Source organism: Phycodurus eques, chromosome 3, assembly GCF_024500275.1.
Source record: "Phycodurus eques isolate BA_2022a chromosome 3, UOR_Pequ_1.1, whole genome shotgun sequence".
In the NCBI taxonomy this organism is placed as follows: Eukaryota; Metazoa; Chordata; class Actinopteri; order Syngnathiformes; family Syngnathidae; genus Phycodurus; species Phycodurus eques.
In genome coordinates this window covers 17,545,726-17,560,866 of record NC_084527.1, presented here as the reverse complement: position 1 = coordinate 17,560,866, position 15,141 = coordinate 17,545,726, and the positions used below count along the sequence as shown (strand labels likewise).

General features: G+C 40.7%; 1 protein-coding gene across 1 annotated transcript in view; it reads right to left on the bottom strand.

The window, feature by feature from the left end:
* The window catches only part of vps13a (vacuolar protein sorting 13 homolog A), an 80,006-nt gene extending 67,758 nt beyond the window's left edge, over positions 1–12,248 (bottom strand). The window contains exons 1-15 of the mRNA XM_061672296.1: positions 12,078–12,248; positions 10,164–10,207; positions 9,811–9,853; positions 9,645–9,740; positions 8,933–9,034; positions 8,365–8,474; positions 8,191–8,250; positions 7,237–7,296; positions 7,012–7,092; positions 6,824–6,881; positions 5,780–5,907; positions 2,517–2,623; positions 2,263–2,434; positions 1,852–1,914; positions 1,643–1,781 (exon numbers count right to left, since the gene is read on the bottom strand). Coding sequence (XP_061528280.1) covers positions 1,643–1,781; positions 1,852–1,914; positions 2,263–2,434; positions 2,517–2,623; positions 5,780–5,907; positions 6,824–6,881; positions 7,012–7,092; positions 7,237–7,296; positions 8,191–8,250; positions 8,365–8,474; positions 8,933–9,034; positions 9,645–9,740; positions 9,811–9,853; positions 10,164–10,207; positions 12,078–12,177 — 1,363 coding nt within the window. The 5' untranslated portion in view covers positions 12,178–12,248. The remainder of the gene's footprint in view (positions 1–1,642; positions 1,782–1,851; positions 1,915–2,262; positions 2,435–2,516; positions 2,624–5,779; positions 5,908–6,823; positions 6,882–7,011; positions 7,093–7,236; positions 7,297–8,190; positions 8,251–8,364; positions 8,475–8,932; positions 9,035–9,644; positions 9,741–9,810; positions 9,854–10,163; positions 10,208–12,077) is intronic.
* Positions 12,249–15,141: the final 2,893 nt, after the last annotated feature.

The window sequence follows — 15,141 nt, the reverse complement described above, 5'->3', positions numbered from 1 at the left end:
TTTAGAGGATTTCATGATTACTTCTGCTGAGGATCTGTATGGAGATGCAGATTTCATCTTCTAGCAGGACCTGGCCCCTTCCCATACCGCCAGAAGCACCAAAACCTGGTTTGATGCCCATGCCATCACAGTACTTGAATGTCCAGCCAATTCACCGGATCTAAACCCCATTGAGAATCTCTGGGGTATTATCAAGAGGAAAATGAGGGGCACCAGACCCAAAAACAAAAGAACTGACAGCAAGCATCAAGGAAATATGGGCTTCCATAACTCCCAGGCAATGCCACAGGCTGATTGCTTCAATGCCACGGCGCATCGAGGCAGTGATTAAAGTGAGCTCTGATTGAAATGACAAATACATTTAATTTTACAACTACTGACATCGACTACTGAAAAACATGGGTATATAGTTATAATTGATAAAAAAAAGATTTTGTTCAGACCATAATTTGATACACTGTCGCCACCATGTTTTAGCATGCACAAAGCATTCTTGGAATGATTACGTAGAATGGCTCTTGTAAAATTGTTTCGTTACTGCTCTATGCAGAGCTAAGCTAGCCACTTGCGAACAACTTTTATCGTCAGCGAAAAGAGTGAAAAATACCATACTGCGCCGCTTTTGGATGCAATTTCCAATCACCACACTGCGCCGGTTTTGGATGCAATTCCCAATCAGGACGGAATGCAAAAAAGGAGGTAAGCATTCATAGCATTCCTAAAGAGAGAAAGTTGAGGAAACGGTGAGAAAATGCAGTCGGAAGAGTTGAGCTGCCAAAAGATCTGCGGCTGTGTTCTCGTCCATTCAGCCCAGATTCTTTTTATTCTTTCCTCACAAGGGGCCTAAACAGCCGTGTGTGACAAGCGAAAGCCAAGCAAAATGATGCGAAAGACAGGAGGCGCTGGCCCACTTTAGCAGTAGCTACAAATACACCACTGAATATGATCAACTCGGGTTTATTCACACCTGTCATCTTCATCCTCATTTCTTGTGTCTCCTCATTTTCCTGATCACACTCTGGCTAGAACTGAAATGACTGAACAGCGTTCATCGCTGCCAGGGGCTGCTACTGTGGCTACTGCTAAAAACCCCCGGCGTCGGGCACATCCCCATTTGACGTCACTACCCAGAATGCACTGCGACGAAAAAACAATGGCGGCCTATGTTGAAATTACGTTTTCTAAAAATATATAAATCTGGAAATGATTATCGAAAGTTGTACCTTATTATGTTACTCTTGTGAAAAGAGATAATACCAAACATGTCATTGCAATAGTTCACATTAAAGCAAAGGGACTCCCAAACAAGTATTGAAGATTGACATATTTTGAAAGTTTTGATTGATTTAATGTGACCCTAATTTCTCTCTTTTTTTCCTACAAAAACTGAGAAGTAAATGGTGATTTCTTCACAGTATTCACATTGTTTGAATTCTTGATTTCGTGAGTTTTATGAGCTGGAAGCCCAAATTATATAAAAATAAACAAATGCTTGAAATTGTTGAAATTGTGGGCCCTGAATCTATAATCCATGAAAGTTTAACTTTTTGAATGGAATTATGGGCATAAATAACTTTTCGATGATATTCTAATTTTTTAGAAAGGGTCTGATCGTGGACGAGCACAATTTCCTTCACCCTACCTCCTCCTGGGCTCTTAACCTCGTTTGTTTCAGTGTCAGGCTCCGTGCCCCAGTTCCACATCCAGCTCATCCACCCTTGAGACTCCTCTTCCTCCATTTTCAAGCCTGGACGGTAAATACGCAGCCCAGCTTTACTTGCCTGAGGTTACAAAAACAAAAAACTTCATATTAATAAATCAAAGGAATGCAGGCATGATAAATTACAGTACCTCCACTTCAGCCTGCTGTCTGGCTAGAGTGATGTTAAAAATATCCAGTGTCTTCTCATGCTCCTGAGAACACATACGAGAAACATTGTTGATAGGGTAAAACATGATATGTGCCAGTGATGTGCAGTGAGAGGCAAAACAATGAAATGCTCTTTAACTAGATGCCGTAAGGTACAATTAAACCTGTGTATTTGCCTGCTGCCACCCACACAACATATAGCTTTCTGTTCAAGAGAACAGGCAAAGATTTCACACCGAGTAAGCAAATTTGTGACTAAATTGAGATAAGATCATACTTTTTCACAGCATACCATTTCTAACATTATTCGAATGGAAAATATGAGCATTGGATCAATAAAGGTCAAGAAAATCACTGCTTTAAGCACTGATAATTTCTAATTGTCGGCCCACCTTCAGCTCCTTGAGTAGCTCCTCGCTGGGATTCTTGCTGGTGATCTTCATCTTGTAGAGCTCGCGGTAGTGCTTCACTAGCTTGCGGTGCCGCTGAATGTGCTGCCACGACCACATGTGGAGTTGGGGCTTGACGTCCACCTCCAAGACGCTCGTGATGGCATAGGTCCACCTGTAGACATCACAGCAGGAAGCTTTACGGTCGTGGGGGATATCGCAAAAGAAGAAGTCACATCATAGAACACATTTCTTACCAAATGTTGGCATTGTTGTGTACTAAGACCTCGGGTCTGTACTTCCTGTATGGTAGGTTACGTGACATCAAATCCACTGAACCCAGTAGCTCCAGGATGCTGATGTACTAGGGAGAGGAACAATACAAGTATTACTAAGGCTCAAGGCTTCAAGTTACACAATTAGTTTTTGTCTCAAGTGGCATAATTGGAATATGCATCATTGTGGAGTAAAGAGAAAAAAAATCATCAAATGGAATATCTTCAGATCGGAATAAAAATTCTGTATGTATTGCGAATGCGAGTGCAGTGTAAATGCATCGGCTATACCCCTTCAGTACCAGTTTGTCGTCATCGAAATATACAGATTGTAAACCTGTTGTTACTTGAAATGTAGATTTAGGTAATAAAGAGCCACTAAAGTAATTTTTTTCGAAGTACATTAAATATGTTTGAAGGTAAATGGTTAAAACGTGGAAAGACTTCTTCACCAACTCAGTTGTCAGTTTTTTTTTTTGGGGGCAGGGCTAAAATGGGGGCACGCTGGTGGAAGCAAGGAACAGCATATGTCGTCCATCCCCCACATTATTACCAAGCACCCTTATTTCATGCAGTGGCCATTCAGCGTAATTGACACGTCCTTATTCATAATAACTTGGCGAAATTCTAACACTCCAGCGTGCACTTAACACTGAAGTGTAATGTGTTTTGTGTTATTTGGGCTACAGTGTTTGTGCCGTGGTATGGCCCATGCATGGCAAGACAGCAGTGAAACGGACGTCCCCACCGCCCCGCACCAGTCGACCAGCAGTTTAGGCCTTTCACACCGCACTTGCTCAGTGTGAAAGGACCGCGTGTCACAGCGGCAACAACCACGGCGCCCCCGTCCACCGTGCCCAAATTTGGAAATGCTGACTTAGCAGCCTACCAGGACTAACAGGAAAGTTTTCCTGCTGGAGAAGTAGACCGCACCTTTGCAACGTTGGCAAGATGCAGCTTTCTTTTTTGCAAAAGAAAGCCCTGATGTTGCTCATTTTAAGGAGAAGAAGGGTTAGGAGGAGGAGAAGGAGGAAACAAGCTGCAGAAAAAAAAAAGGAAATAGGTGCACCCCATAGTAATGGCTCGTCGGGACCGTGAAGAGTTTGGGCTTGCTCGTTTCCTCAGTACAAGTCTGCCAAAAAAGCACACGGAAATCACTCCGCCATCCCCTCTCCCATCAGAGGACCATTCTGTCACCGCGACGCTGTCAAAATGTAACTTCTTTCTATTCAAGGTTACGCTGTAGCGTCAGCCACCCTCACTGCATTGCCGCCCTGTGCCATGACACTGCAAAATGCGCTGCCGCCACCCCAGCACATATACAATAAATGGGAAAGCCGAGGGCATCAATTGCATTGTCAAGTGTAGTGTCAAAAGACATTTAGAGTACCATAATTTCTCTTGTATAATGCACACTCGTATAATACGCACCCCCAAAATTCTGGAAAACCCTTCTACCTATGTATTATGCATTTTTACAATGCATGATTTTGCTTCTGCCCATATGATCAAAACATGAAGTATTATCTGTATTTTGTTCATTTTTTCAAATAATTATTCTGAAGTTAGTTAAGCACTTTATTTGAACATGTAATACTTTCTTTTTATTTACTTGTTCTTCTTCGAAATTTATAGCCCTACTTTTATTTAGTGAATGGGAAAACACACAGTTGTGTTCATATGTTTGATTACCCAGGCAGAATTTTTAAAATGTGTAAAAAAAAAAATAAGAAAACATGAAGGACCAGGCGAAACGTTTAATTGTATTTCAATGGGATTCAAATTAAACTGTCAAGCATTTCACAAAAGCATTATCAGCAAACAAAACATAACCATAAAGAAAGTAATGTTGGTTGCTGTTTGATTACCCAGGCAGAATTTTGTAAGATGGGTACAATTCTTTAAAGAAAACCAGAAGGGTCAGAATCAGAAACATCTTTATTTGCCAAGTATGTCCAAAAAACACACAAGGAATTTGTCTCCGGTAGTTGGAGCCGCTCTAGTACGACAACCGACAGTCAATTGACAGAACACTTTTGAGACAAAGACATTGAGAAAAACAGTCACTGAGCAATAAAAGGGTTGCTAGTCATCTGGTAATGCCGGTACAATTTAATAAATATTTTTTGACAATTGTGCAAAAAGATGCAGAGTCCTCCAGCACTCAGCGCAGTTTGAATGCCAGGCGAAACACATTTAGTTTTGTTTTAACGGGATTCAAATTAAACTGTTAAGAATTTCAGAAAAGCATTATCATCAAACAAAACATAACCATAAAGAAATTAATGTTGGTTGCTGTTCAGTCATGTCGTATTTAAAAAAAACAATATTTCACAAATTCTGCCAGGGTATGTAAAATTATGAGCACAACTGTACATATTATGCAGTCATACGTAGCCCTGTCATATTGGAATGAAAGTGTAGGCTACACCTTTTTCTTAGCCTCCAGGTGGCGCTGGCATATTAGAATGAAAGTGTACACCTTTCTCATAACCTCTAGGTGGCGGTGGCATTTTGAAATTAACATGTACCCCTTTTTCATAACCTCTAGATGGCGGCATACCTTTATAAAATGGGAAACTTTTTCATTTTCCCCTATACCCACTTATAATGCGCACCATTGATTTTTGACATTTTTTTGGGGGGGGGGAAATGCACATTGTACACGAGAAATTATGGTAGCTGCCAGCAGTCCGGCACAACGGTGTTAGGGCCGTCAGTTGACCGCGACTTCACAGGGCGAAGAGGAGAGAAAAAAAATCATCCAGGGGGACGTTGGTCCATCACACTGCTGTGACTACAAATGGTGCACCGTTCGGCAACCACAGTAGCGTGATGTACGGCCTGCTAAATTTTTTTACAGAGGCAAAAGAGGTGTGTGGCCTAGAGGCTGCCTGGCTGCCACTCTGCGGCCCCTATGCGATGTGCATCGCTGGGAATTCTCCTCTCCTGTTTTAGGAGCATGGAGAGAAGGCATGTAATTGATTGAAAGCTAAAAGTTCCACGGGGCGGGGTTTCAGAGCATTCAGCGACACGCCCAAAGGCTCTGGAAGCCTGATTTCACATACTTTTAAATTTTTTTATTCATTCAAATTTGTCCAGCTTGTAAAACATACTCTTCTCTGTAGTGTGTCAAATTAATTTTTTTGGGCCACTTTAGTGGGCCTTTAAATCAATATTTGGCAATAGGACCTGCAGTCTAATTCCAGCGTAATACATACTAGCCACATTATGGCACTGCCTACCTGGGGTCGATTAAGCTCAATGGCCACCTCGCTGAGATTGACCATGAGGTCCACTTTAGGAGACGAGAAGTCAATGTCTGACTTAGGATTCATGCAAAGCTTGGCTCCAGCCGAGATGGGACGCAAAACTGTGGAGCAGCACAAAGAATTGTGTAATGATGTGACTTTATATTACAGTGTTCGTACACCCAGTATATTGCAGATTTTTAAGCAATCTTTTTGTATAGGTTTCTACTGTATACAGGCAAGTCTGAGTTTATAGTTGTGCGCTTTTAGTGTAATACCATGTTGTGCTGCAACATGCTGCTCAGCACTGAGGTCAATTGGAAGAGATGAGGCATAATTAATAGGAAGAAAATGAGCATGCCCCTTCAGTGTATTACAGTACCATATTTTGCCATTTTAGTATTAGTTGTTCCCACAGAGCAGAGAGAATATACAGTCCCCTACAAAAGCATTGGAACAGCAAGGTCAATTCCTTTGTTCTGTTTTTTAGTATACTGAAGACATTTGGGTCTCAGATCAAAAGTGGAATGAGACAAAAGTTCACAATTCCAGCTTTTATTTCATTGTATTTACATCTAGATGTGTTAAACAACTCAGGACAGAGCACCGTTTGTTTGAAGCCACTCACTTTTCAAAAGTAAAAGCAGATGTTTACAAATACTTATGACGAAACACAAATATAATCAGTCTGCTTTCATGGAGGACTACAACAATCTGAGAATATTGACTGTTTGAGAGGCTGAAATTTTGATGATTTGGACAATTTTAAGCTAAACAAGATCTCTAAACGATTAATCGATTATCAGAATAGTTGTCGATTATTGTAATAACCTATTATTTCTCAATTAATTGATTTCATTGTTGAAGCTCTAATTTACAGTCTATGGTTTCACAGTCACTACAGCCCTATGAGGAAAACCATAAATATGATGTGGCCTGCGACAAAAATGAGTTTGACACCCGTGAGTGTTTTACTTTTTCTCTGGCTTTTGTGTCTTTTTTTTAATGCCGTTGGTGCAAACGTCTTCTGACACTCACTGAAATCATGGTCAGCACGACAGGAGCCTTTGAGGTCCAGGCTATTCTGGAGACACCGCTATAAAAAAAACAACAAAGAGAAGCTGCTTTGCATTTTTTTCTCTCCAGCCGAAGATGATTCTTAGTATGCTATCTACACAATGTCATAAATAAAATAAATAAAAATAAATAAAACTTTTGTGACTCACCAAACCCTCGTCTGGACTGTGATTAGAGAAGAGCACCGAGTTGACATTCCAGTAGGCAAACAATTTGTCTAGTTGAACCAACTAAGAGGAAGGAAGCAGTAACTAGAGCAATGCATCCCCATATAACCATTTCCTAACAATATCTAACATCCGCATCAGACGCTTACAATGAGAAACTAAAATAGTATATCAAAAACTTCCTTTTAAACATAAAAAATGTCTTACCTTGTAGAAAAGCCTTGCATTCTCATCCAAGACAGTCGGTTTCCAGTCCTCGTCACAAGTCTATCGGGACAAACAAGGGGTTATATTATTAGGTGTGAAAAAGTACGCCAAAAGTCACAGTTTCGATACGAACTTTATGGTTTGGTTTACAGTGGGTACAATAAGGGAACAAAATGCAGAATATAATTTTTTTTTAGTTTTGTATCAACAGAAACACATTCAATGACATTTTAAATTAAATAATGACAAACCCTGCAAACTGTATTGGTAAATTATTCGGTATATCAAAGGCTGTCAAATAAAGAAAGCACTTTTTTTCAAAAGATATTACATGATATAATTACATATTTTCTTTTTAGGAAAGTGCAACATGATTAGTTTGTCTTTCTTACTTTTTAAATATTTAAAATAAAAAGAAAACGCAAACTTCTGGCAATAAATTCTGCATTTAATGAAGCATTCTAAAAATCAGTACAATATTTTTCCGTTTTCACTGTCCATTTGAAGTTAGTTAATTCTGTGTTGTTACAGAATCCCTAACATCACTCCGTCATTTAATACATTTAACATTAACATCCGTAAACTAATTTGATAATTGTAGATACACAATACACGCGCGATCCATTGCTGTTGTCGTGGCCATGGTAACGAGTGTATCCAGTCGCGTTTGATTTAACAAAGCCCAGTGATTGTAAATGACGTCAAAAGACACACGACAAGGCTAAAAATAGACTAGCTTTTGGATTCAAATATACGGTCTACGACGGCGACGCGGAGTAAATGTCTTTTGTGGAGCCGATCAATGACCTCATTGATCAGATCGGCGAATTATGACATTAAAGCCGATCAGCATAGAATGCTAATTATCGGCCGATACCGATCCAACCGATCAGATCGGTGTAAAGTCTACTAATAACAATATAATCTGACAAAAAGGAGGTCACGTGAGATTACCTGAAGGCTAATGTTGCTAAGAGACACACCAAAGGACAAAGGGCAACGCGGATTGGTGACCTGAGGATAACAAATAGGTTGAGAACACTTTTCATTAATAACACACAGAGAAAAATACTTATTTACAGTACTTCTTTACAAGCCACACACGCACACAGTAACTTGAATACTCACGTCATCCTCATAGCGAATGTGAATATTGGAGATCTTGACTTGAACATTTTTGATGATTTGAGTGACGAGCTTCTCCACAAAAGTGTCCTGCTTCTCCACCGTGGGGTTCTCTGTCAAACAAATCAAATAAGAATTAAACCTGCGAGCACCGATAAACAGGCCCTCACAGCCCCTTTTTCATGCCGAAATGATTCTGGAAATTTGACACTGTGCTCCACACACACACAGTGGCAACCACACTTTAGCATTGGGGCTTATTTGGGGCTCATTTGGGCTAATTGGGGCTCATTTGGGCAAATTCCCTGGTATGAGTTTGTCATTTGGGCAAATTCCCGAGTAGGAGTTTATGTATGAGCCCTGGAATTTGACCATAAGGGCTGCTCCAAACCAAAATACTTCCTGTTAAATTTTGGGCAAGAGTCATTTAAAAATGTTCATGTGTCCTGTCAGGATAGACAACCCCACCCAATTCCGTGTGGATTGGTGAAACTAGTGTCAGGGGCTGATTTTTTTCCCAGCTTTTCCGGTGGCGTTACCAAGTGAGTTTTGGGGCACACAGGCCTCTAACCTTGCTCAGCGACCTTCAGCTTGGTCTCCTCAATCCTTTGCAGCTCCCTTTGTCGCGCCTCCTGCAGCTGCTTCTCCTCCTTTTCCGCATCATACTTGATACCTGCAGGAAAGACAGCCCATCAAAGACTAAACATACAACCACCCCTGAGCTCGATAAGATACACACTATTATTTTCATGGTATTTTTTATGTCGATTCATAATACCGTGAACTCACACTATATTGTGGTTCATTGTTCATTGTTGTGGGTTTTCTCTGGGAACTCCGGTTTCCCCCCACATCCCAAAAACATGCATGGTAGGTTAATTGACAACTCTAAATTGCCCATAGGTGTGAATGTGAGTGCGAATGGTTGTTTGTTTGTATGTGCCCTGCGATTGGCTGGCAACCAGTTCAGGGTGTACCCTGCCTCCTGCCCGATGATAGCTGGGATAGGCTCCAGCACGCCCACCCTAGTTTGGAAAAGCAGCTCAGAAAATGGATGGATGGATTTTAGTAGTAACGCTAATCGTTAGTAATGGTAGTGCAGTATTGTTTATATTTACTTCTGTATTTTTTCTATGGTTACACATGCAATGCGTCACACTGACCATGGAGATTTTTGCTATACTGGACCTATTCTGTTTTATTGATTGTATCATGTTCATATTTCATATTAGGTTAACTTATATCTACACTTGTTTGGCATCTTACTGGGATATCACACATACTTGCTGTTGGGACGATGAGCAGATAGACGCCATCTAGTGTGGCCTCCACGGACTGGGTGTAAAGGTTCTTCCATGGAATCTGGAGTTGCAGTCGTCCTTTAGAGATAAACCAAGTGACAAGTTGTTTCTCCACAAGAAAGGAAGACATAAAACCAAGCAAACTCACCTATGTGTCCCGCTCTCACTTTGAAGGGAATGTCAAGCTGACTCTGTGAGACGAAGAAAAAATACATAATGTGTGTGAAATATATATATATATATATATATATATATATATATATATATATATATATATATATATATATATATATATATATATATATATATATATATATATATATATATATATATATATATATATATATATATATATATATATATATATATATATATATATATATATATATATATATATATATATATATATATATATATATATATATATATATATATATATATATATATATATAATATTATAGCAAAAGCATTTTATGCTTGTATCTTAGGCTTGCATCTTACCAAAGCATTTTCCTTAATTTCAAGATTTGTAAGTGTCGCATCACCTGTCAAAAATATAAAAATCGGATCACCGAATGTTATCATGGAACATCCTGACCCTCAAAATACACTCCCACTAACACTGCGTCCTGACCCTAACAACATGGCTGCAAACAGATCTAGTTTACTTAAGCACAGTAAGTATTGCCAACTTGAAGTGATTTGGTCAGGCTATTTAGCGACTTTTACGACTCAAGCGACCATTTTTATCCTCGTTGAAAAATTATGACTCGGCTCATGTTACGATGTTAAATGGTTGGAAGTTAAATTTGTATTTATTGAGGATTGTATTTACATGCATGTTTTGTCAAATGGAAGCACTTATTTTCACATTTTCTGTAAAAATAATAATACTAAAACAAATTAAAAACTCGTTTTAATCTATAAAAAGGTGGTGGCTGGGGGCATCTGATTCGGGAATGCCTCTTGGACGCCTCCCTGCTGAGGTGTTCCGGGCACCTCCCACCGGGAGGAGACCCCAGGGACGACACGCTGGAGAGACTACGTCCTTCGGCTGGCCTGGGAACGCCTCGGGATCCCCCCGGAAGAGCTGGATGAAGTGGCTGGGGGGAGAGGGTAGTCTGGGCGTTTCTTTCGCTACGGAACGTCAGCCAGTGTAGCTGCAGAGTGATTGGCTGAGAAACTCAGTGTGGGGGTGGTTAATATATTACTTGGCCCCAATGTTTCATTACAGTGAGGCGGAAGTGCAGAAGGGCTTGCTCACAGACACCCATCCATCCATTTTCCAAGCCGCTTATCCTCACTAAGGTCACGGGCGTGCTGTAGCCTATCCAAGCTATCTTCTGGCAAGAGGCGGGGTACACCCTGAACTGGTTATCAGCCAATTGCAGGGCACATATAAACAAACAACCATTCGTACTCACATTCACACTTACGGGCAATTTAGAGTCTTCAATTAACCTACCACGCATGTTTTGGGGATGGACCACATGTGGAGTACCCAGGGAAAACCCACGCAGGCACGGGGGGGGGACATGCAAACTCCACACAGGCGAGGCCAGATTTGAACTTGGATCCTCAGAACTGTGAGGCAGATGTGCAAACCAGTCGTCCCCGGTGCCGCCGCTCACAGACACATTTTCAGAAATAGATAACAAAAGAGTTACTTTGTTGTTTAATTTGTACTATACCATCCATTTTCTATACTGCTTATCCTCACTTTGGCCGATATGCGGTATACACCCTGGACTGTTTGTAGGTCAATCGCATCTAGACATACAACCATTGACACTCACATTCACAACCATGGACAATTTAGAGTGTTCAGTGAACCAGACATGCATGTTTTTGGAACGTGGGAAACCCCCAGACAAGCACATGGAGAAAATGCAAACTTCATACAGAAAGGACAGAGCCGAGATTTGAAACCGGAACCTTAAAACTGTTCGGTAAAACTGTCTATTTTCCATGATATCCCACCTTTAAATGTGTCGATTCAAAGTGGACACGGAGAGATTACGCCACGATACATTTATATTGGAGGCTTCTTGTTTGCGTGCAGGACTCTTTGCTCAAAGTTTAAGTCAAACTCATTAAAAGGCGAGTGGGGAAAGAGTGTGACCCTCGACTTATCACAACGAACCTCGCCCCAGTAACGCCAGCAATTAGTTTGCATGGGATATTGTTGTTGAAAATATCGCCTATCTGCGAGGACGTCTATCTACTAAAGTAACAGCATTCGGCAACGTGTTCAGGGTCCCGCCGGACTACTTTGGTCGATTTGAGGGAGGGGGTGGGGGTCGACAAACTGACACCTGACAGCCTGAAGAGCTCCGAGCTAACGTCAATAAGACGTTAGCACGCTAGCTCCTCGCATTAAGGCCCCGCATCGTGAAATAAAACAAGTTCATTTACCTCCCCAGATGCCGAGTTTAAGCTGCGAGGTGTCAAGATTGACGACGTAGTCGCCCAGAAACCTGTTGAGGACGTCTACCACTAGGGTTTCGAAAACCATTTTGGTGCTTTTCTCATCTGCCTGTCACCATGTTTACATTCAGGGGTCTGACTCGCTTTTGCTTCCTTTGACCGACGTAATGTGACGTTTAGTGGGCGGAGTTGTGACGCCACCACGTCAGTTCCAACCTGGGACGTCATTCGACCGCTGGACTCGGCTGTAACTGTACAACTCAACCCAATCACAACCATCTCTTATGCATTGCATTTAATTGTTTAATCCACGATAATCAACAGGAGTGATGCCACGATGACGTCACGGCATCACCAGAGGATCATAGTACGGTTGTTACAAAAAGCGTCCAATCAGAGTGCTCCGATGTCATGCCTTATCCCGCTCACAGTAGTTGCTAGAATTTTCCTAAAGGCATTAATAGTCTATCTATCTATCTATCTATCTATCTATCTATCTATCTATCTATCTATCTATCTATCTATCTATCTATCTATCTATCTATCTATCTATCTATCTATCTATCCAATTATTGAGATACTCAAATTAAATTTGTGACAATTATCATTTTGTTGTTTATACAGTTACAATTTACTCTTCCAACTGATACGATACCATTCCTGTGGCTGTTGAAAATAACTAGTTATGGCTATCGATTAAGTGTTTGTTTTTAGTTTCGTGCTTTAAAAAAATGAACAAGAACTACAGTGTAACATTTTCTGATCGAACAGTGGCGCACCGTCCTACATTCTTAAACCTTCCGACTTACTTTTTTTAAAATTGAAAGAACAAATACAACAAAAGGCATTTCACATTATGCATCAGTCCATCTGTACATTAAGAACAGTACGGCGAGCTTTACATTGGAGAACAGATACGTACACAAAAAGAGCTTTATAAAATTAAGTTGCGTTCCGACTCACCGAGAGATACTAATCGGCCTATGTTGGTGGGGGCAACGTTTCCATCAAGGCAATGCATATACATTGAAAATAAATCATAACTTGCTTATTTTTCAACCAATTGAATGAGTTTTACTTATTTTTTGTCCAAAGGTGTTTTATAGGGTTAAGGTCAGGATTGTTCAGGCCGGTCAAGTTCATCCACATCAAATTCTCTCTTCCAATGTCTTTATGAACCTTGATTTGTGCACTGATGCACAGATGTTTTGAAACAGGAAGGGCCCATCTCCAAAGTGTTCCCACAAAGTTGGAAATGTCAAAAATTTTAGCCCCTGAGCTCCAGTGAAAGGAACTCTGAATGCTCTGAATGAGAGATTTGTGTGTGAATTTATTTATGTATTTATTTATTGACGAGACAGGCCTGTAGACTGCGACTACCGGTAATTTGGTCACAAAAACAGAGAGCACGTACAGGTGCCCAGTCATTTGAGGAAAACAAATAATTATTTCCGCGACTTGAAAGCAGACACACGATGGGTTTCAACGAGCATTACTGTATATGTATTCTGTGATGACAAGTTGCAGGGACTCATTGTTCCCAGGTTGAGACTCTTTGTTTCCATGACATGTGCATCCCGGGACTCACATAGTCTCAAGTGTAAAATGATCTGTCGAAGTACTGATTCAACCCACTACAGTACACTCGGAAATGTCCATTAAGACTCAAAGAAAAATATCTTTATATTAACTTGCAAAGTGCTCGTCGGCCTACTGAGAAGAAGAAGAAGAAGAAAATCACTGGACACTATCAAAACAGCATGTTTTGCTAAAGTTCTGAGCTGACAACCCTCAATCCATCCATTTTCTGAGCCGCTTATCCTCACGAGGGTCGCGGGAGGCGGGTTACACCCTGAACTGGTTGCCAGCCAATCGCAGGGCACATATAAACAAACAACCATTCGCACTCACATTCACACCTACAGGCAATTTAGGGTCTTCAATTAACCTACCATGCATGTTTTTGGGATGTGGGAGGAAACCGGAGTGCCCAGAGAAAAGGCACGTGGAGAACATTCAAACTCCACACAGGCAGGGCCGGGGATTGAACCCTGGTCCTCAGAAGTGTGAGGCAGGTGCTCTAACCAGTCATCCACCGTTCCGCCTGAACTGACAACCAAAAAGTTTTTTTTTTTTTTTTTTAATAGATCCAAATCCAACAAACCACAATACATCTGCAACAATTCATTCTTGGAGCTGACAACATCAAATGACACTCTTAATTAGGCCATGGATGGGGATCTCTTGCTATGAATACGCACCACAGCCCACACCAAGGCTATTAGAGTAAACGAAAACAAACAAAATAAGTCAAACTAAATTTTAAAATACATTTTCGTAAATTAAAAAATTTTAAAATGAATTAAAACTAACAGTATTTGAAAAAAAGAAAAGTCACAACAAAATAAAAAAGAGCTACAAAGAAAAATCCCAAACTATAATAACCCTGGCCACAGGAAAGTCGCTCAGGATAGTCATTTAGCGACACGTGACAATCAGGCCTTTGCTGACTTTGGAAGAGGAGGGATGCTCAAATTGGGCCTGATACTCGGTGTGTGTGGAGTACCTGTGCCCTGATTTACTAAACAATGTCAAACTGGCATGGCTCTATGCCTTCTTCCATGAGAAGGCACACTGGGATTGACATTAATGCTTCATTCCCGCCCCACATACCGTACACTTGTACAGTGGACAGTACATTTTATATTGACGCCAGTCAGCCTAATCACCTAATGTATAAGGAAAAAACCGTCAAACTTGACACAAACAGTTTCCATTCAGACACAGCTGCACCAGGGTGAACCTGCTTAGTTTCCTAGTGGATTTACTCACAGGCGGCCTCAGAACATATTTCCCCAGACATATGATCCGTGAGATGTTTTTATACGGCATAAAAGCATCAATGCAAATACAAAATAGCGGAAAATCATGTTTTTTTATGAAACACCACCTTGCTTGTGTATTCATAATAAAGAATGAACAATTTTTCATTCTGTTTAGACCTGACACCAACACCAAGGATGTATTACTGTAATTTTAGGGCTGGGTGGTA